The sequence below is a fragment of the Plasmodium cynomolgi genome, chromosome 13 (assembly GCF_000321355.1).
Source record: "Plasmodium cynomolgi strain B DNA, chromosome 13, whole genome shotgun sequence".
In the NCBI taxonomy this organism is placed as follows: domain Eukaryota; phylum Apicomplexa; class Aconoidasida; order Haemosporida; family Plasmodiidae; genus Plasmodium; species Plasmodium cynomolgi.
In genome coordinates, this window is record NC_020406.1 from 1,932,275 (window position 1) to 1,938,274 (window position 6,000).

At 41.7% G+C, this 6,000-nt stretch overlaps 1 protein-coding gene across 1 annotated transcript; it reads left to right on the forward strand.

The window, feature by feature from the left end:
• Positions 1 to 72: 72 nt before the first annotated feature.
• PCYB_135070 (BOP1-like WD40 protein) lies at positions 73 to 2,596 on the forward strand (the record flags this gene model as incomplete). Its single annotated transcript, XM_004224532.1, has 2 exons — positions 73 to 775; positions 1,095 to 2,596. Coding segments are annotated over 2 exons (2,205 nt in total), but the record flags the coding sequence as incomplete, so codon positions are not given.
• Between the last annotated feature and the right edge of the window lie 3,404 nt (positions 2,597 to 6,000).

Here is a 6,000-nt window from a genome sequence, read left to right on the forward strand (position 1 = left end):
ACATTGGGGAGGCACATATTGATACGGCCAAAGGGTTGATTTGGGCCCCCCTTTTTCGTAGCCTTGCTGAAGATGAGTGAAGAGAAGGACTACCTCACGGGTAGCACCTCCGCAGAGAGTCACAGCGGTGGAGGGAAGGACCAACAAGGGGAAATGGTGAGCAGCCCGAACAGCAGTGGTGAGAGGAAGACGGAAAATGAACAAGGGGGTATGCTCGATGCGGAGCGAGAAGGAGAAGCAGATAAGGAAAGAAACGAGGAGGGGCGAGCGGCGAAAATGAGTAAGAAGAAGGAGAAGAAGGAGAAGAAGAAGGAGAAGGGGGGGACGAAGAAGGAGGGGACGGAGAAGGAGGGGACGGAGAAGGAGGGGACGGACGAGCGGGTCGAAGCTGGAACCAAAGCGGGGATGAAACAGAAAAAAAAGGGGCAAAATAAATCGGAAAGGAAAAAGGAAAGCGGAACGGACGCGAAAATCACCCCACAGAAGGGACCAGAAAAGTCGGGCCGTAGAGCAGCAAAAAAGAAGGGCCACAAGGAAGGCAAAGGAGAACGCACAAATGAACGAAAAACAGGGGGAGGGAAAAAAAACAAAAAGGGAACGGACTATGAGGACACCACTGGGAGCGACGTATTCAACTCCAGCGTGAGGAGTGATAACACCAGGAGGGGGAAAAACATTTTTGCGAACGAGGAAATTGAGGAGAGTGACGATGAGTACAACTTAAACACGCTCGGGAATTTCGACCTGAAGCATTACGAAGATTTGGACATTTTGGGTAAGGCGCGAATTGGTCGATGAGCTGATGGGCCGATGGGTCGATTGGCCGATGGGCCGATGAGCTGATGAGCGGATGGGTGGATGGTTCCCTCTCTTGCGTCTTCACATGTGCGCACTTCTACGTTGGGGGGGGCCATTCGTGTGATCCTTTTTTTTTTTTTTTCCCATCGCGTGCACATGTTTATTTATCTACACCGCTATGGTGAGGATGCACGTGTGTAGTTCTGTGGAGTTGCATGTCCACCCCCTATGTGCTTACCCCCTATGTGCTCACCCCATATTTTTTCACCCCCTTTCCCACCACCGCTTCACCTCAGGGTACGACATTTGGGGGAACAAAATTGAGAAGAAGGACGAAAACGCCATCGACGACTTCATCGAGTCCAAGACAGACAAAAACGCATGGAGAAAAATAAAAGATAAAAAAAACAACCGAATTGTGGAGCTGACCAACAAGGACCTAGAAATAATTAAAAGTATTCGTCAAAACAAAGTGGCGAAATATCTGAACGAGGAAAATTACGTGTACGAAAATGAAAAGGAGGAATACAAATTGGGAATGAAGGAGTCAGCCAACCGCAAGTACAAACAATCAGCAGAGGAAAAAAAAATACAAAAAATAATAATGCATTTAATGGATAGAGAAAAAAATCCAGAGAAATATAAAAAAGAAGAGGACGAATATAAATTGCTGTACGATTTGTGGAGGAACAAAATTTACGATGATTTTAAAAATGTAAACGAAATGAATTTGCCAAATATTTTACCAGGACATAAATATAGTTACAATCCTCCCCCTGAATTAATGTACAATTCAGCAGAAAGAAGAAAAATTTTAAAACAAAATAATGATGCTTTTATTACACAAAATTTTGAAAAAATCAGAAATATCGAATTTTATAAAAAAACATATTTTGAATTATATCAGAGGTGTTTAGATTTATACCTCTGTTCGAGATCATTAAAAAATGTGCTCCATATCAAAAAGGAGGATTTACTCCCCAAATTGCCATCCACCCAATCGTTGAAACCTTATCCGAATCATCCATTTGTGAAGTATATCATGGATGACACCCTGAGTGGGGATAGAAATAAATACCTGAGCCAGATAGACGTAAGCGAAGATCATCATGTTGTGTATGTAGTTCAATGTGGAAAGCTCTACATCTTCGACGTTCTGACGTCATACAATATTGCCGTGATAGACTTGGCTTACTATTATGGAAGGATACTTCCCATGGGGAAAGGCTCGGAAAAAAATGGAGGAACAACTTTTGATAATATTCGCATAAAGGCCAATAAGGCGTATGACATCGTAGCGGTGTCCTTTGCTAATACGATTCTGCTTTTCCATTATGAGAACTTCATTCCTCCAGCCAAGTCAGGTGCGGACAATATCGAGGAAGTATATCGCACTGACTCCAAACGGAGGAAGAACTCTCTTGGGGACGGTGAGGAAAATAGCAGAAGTGAAGAAACCCTGTCGGAAGAGCGTCACAGTGAGGGGGACGACGCACATTTGTCGGACGATGACGATTTCGAGGGTTCTCTGGATGATGATGATGTTGGCGAGGATGGCAGGGACCAAGGGGACGACGGTGAGGAGGAGGACCATAGGGATGAAGAATTAGGCAAAAATGAGGAAGACGCGGAGGAGATGCCCTCGAGAAGGAAATGCGAACCGTTGAGCAGGACTGTGGCTTATTATAAGACGAAAGGTCTACTCAGCGTGTTTCACAAAAATTTTAAAAGTTCGGAGGAATACGTGTACTCCCCCGATGTGGACGTGAAGTGGAAGCACATCAAACCGAATGACCGGGTAGGTGCAAAGCGGCAACTGGATTGGCACGCTCGTCGTCAAGGGGTAGCAGCGGGGTGGCCTGCGATGGTTTGCGATGGTTTGCGGCCGAGCGCGACTTCGCCGATTTGCGTTTGTTTTTATACCTTTTATTTTGTTCTTATTTTGTTCTTATTTTTGTTTTCATTTATTTATTTATTTTTTTTTTTCCTGCCAACCGCAGAAGATAAAGTACTGCGTCGCAATCCAGCATGAGGGGAAAATAAGGAACTTCTCGTGGAACAAAAATGGTACGCCTGGCGGAGGGAATAGCTATAGAATGAGCAATACAATGCATACGAATATAGGAAGGAAAAAAAGGGGAATGATGTTCCGTCCCCCCCCTTCTCCCCTCCTATTGTGCACATCGAAACGTGTTCCTTTAATTCTACGCCATTTGCCCCTTTAGGAAATTACCTCTCTGTAACGTGCTTACGAAAAGTTGGACAGTACCACTACTGCTATTTGCATCATTTAAAATCAATGAAGTCAATCAAACTGATAAAAAAGTACAATCAGAAGAGGGGAGACCTCGTTCAGTCCATGTTTTTTCCCTCTAGTCCTTATTTCTTGGCAGCATTTCAAAACGGGATCACGTAAGACAGGAGATAACATCATGCGTGAGCCGAGAGCGGTTTCGCGAGGATGGAGTTTGTTATGTATACTGACCCTGACCCATTTGCATTTGGTCACCATTTTTTTTTTTTTCCCCGTCTCCCCTTGCAGGATATATAACCTGAAAGCCAAATCGAAGAAAGAGAGAATCGTAAAAAAACTGAGAGGCATTCAAAATATAACATGTGTGGATGTACACATTAACGAGAGTTACATTTTATCCTCGGATGAGAAGGGGAACGTGTTCATTTTTGACTTGGACCTGTCTTGCAACCCGTACAAGAAATTTCACCTCCAGGAGGATTCCTTGAAGAAGGTGGAGTTTCACAAAAAGTACAATTTGTTTTATTCGTTAAGTTCAAATGGAGTAGTGAACTTGTTTTATGCGAAGTTTTTTCAAGACTATGTGACCAACCCTGTTTTGCTGCCAATTACGCAGCTGTCGAGTGAGTCAAAGATTAGCGACGTCACTTGGTCGGGTAGGAACCCATGGCTGTTTGCGCACACGGAAGGGAATTTTTCCGTCCTGTACACATAGCACACATATGTGTGATTGTGTGCGAAGCGAAATGCGTCATACGCATCTATTTTTTTTCACGTTCACGCGCGTACATTTGAATTTTTTTTAATTTGCATCAAGTTGGGAACTGTACCACCGTCATGTGAAAACGTTTTCGTTGAACGTTTAGCGAATGCGCATGGATGCGTAACACTTGTAACATTTGTGGCACAGCCGGCCAGCAAATTTCGCAGCCAAGCCACTGCCACAAATGTTACAAGTGTTACGCATAGAAAGGGAGGAGGCACATGTGCAAATGGGCCAAAAAGGGAAGAAGCTTGCCACTGGAAGGAGGATTTAAGAACAACGCAAATGTGGAAAACCGTTTGTCAATTTTTTTTTTTTTTTTTTTTTACCTGAACAATATGGAAAAAAAAAAAAAAAAAAAAAACTTTTATTTAGCTTTTTCGCCTGACTGTTCAGGTAAATTTTGTAGCCATTTTTAAATTTCGAAATGTAGAAAATGCTTTTTTGTGTAAGCGTAAAGTTGTACGTACAAACGTACAAAATGAGTGTGAGCGTTATTTATCTGCGTATTGAGACCCATTTTAATAAGCGCCATTTAAATTTATCCACTTTTGGGTGGCTTGTTCAAACATTCCTTTTCCGCCATTCGAATGTTGTGAGAATTGAGAAAAGGGAAAAATGGGCGAATTTTCGCAAAAGGAGCATGGAGCATGCGTGTGAAACGCTCAGTCCAATGGAATTTTATATATATATAAAATGAATAAAGCCGTCATTTTTCGTTTTACTTTTATTTTACTCTTTTGAACAAGTTTTATGTACTCCATCATGTGTACAAGAAGTTCATCTTGATGCTTAAAAACATTGGCCGCATAGGGTCCTTTACAGGGCGTACTCCACTCACCCAGGAAAAAAAAAAAAAAAAAAGAGCAAATAAAAGGGTGAGCGAGCGGACAAACGAATGCTTAAACGAATGAATGAGCTCACAAACGCGGGGATGTGTAACCAAATGAACTATAAACGGGAAAAACAAAAAGCATTTCACGGACGGAGCTCATAACTTGAGGGAATTGCCATAAAAAGACCATCGTATATGCATCTTACTAATTTTCCCGTGTACACATATTCGCCTTTTTCAATAGGACAAAACGAGAACACTTTTTTGATGTCTGTAAAAGGGGAAATGATCACTCGATGTTTTTGCGTTTTCCATGAAAGACCCCTTTTTAACGTCCTTTCGTTTGTTTTTTGACACACTCCCGCGTGACGCAAAAAAATGTGATACGCGTTGTGCAAAAGTTTTGATGCGCGATATGCGAACATTACACATGTGAAATGTTCCCGTACTTCAATTTTTTTGCATCACGAATTTGCTGTGTTTTTTGCTGTGTTTTTAGCTGTGTTTTTTGCTGTGTTTTTTGCTTTCCTTTTTTTTTCTTACCTTACTATTTTCCCCTTCGCCATAACAGAGAAATGTTTTCGCCGCCCATTGGCTTTTATAATAATTTTCCAGTTCTTCCGCAAATTTGGAAAAATTAATTGATGCGATGACATTTTTAAAAAAAAAATATGATCACCGCCTTTATGCGCACTGCCTTTGCTGCCCCCATTTTAAAAACATATTTTTTTTTTATCCTTCCGTAGAGTACAACAATATTTCCATTTCATACTTATGTCCAGCGCATAGTGCTCCCTCCCCCCAGTGTTTGTTTGTTTTGTTTGTTTTGTGCGCATAACGATACAGGACGCGGACACTACAAGAGTGCACGACGCGCTGCGCTTTCTTAGCAGGAACCTGATTGGAGTCTTTCCGCTAATTGTCTGTCATACCTTTGGTGGAGAATCTAAAAAGGGACGTGCAAAACGGTGTCATACCCAATCAAATCAGGTGCAAACATAATAGTGGAAGAATTGATAAAACTAGCAGTTAAACACAGTGTAGTATTATAGTGAGAAGAGGATACATCCCACTCGTTCGGCATAGCACTCAACGTGGTAACACGAACGCAGTGATGTTACAGTGATAAAGCAGCGTTAAAGTGTAAGAAAAAAAAAGAAAAAAAGCAACCATTGCGCTTGCAAAAAATAGATCAGCGTTTATTTCTCCCCCCCAAAGCAACGCCGTTTTGAAGTTCCATTAACGTTGCATAGGTATGATGAATGTACAATGAACTAGGCCAAATGTAATTTATAATTTATGGTTTACTTTTTTTTTTTTTTTTTTGTTATTTTTTGAAGATATTCAAAC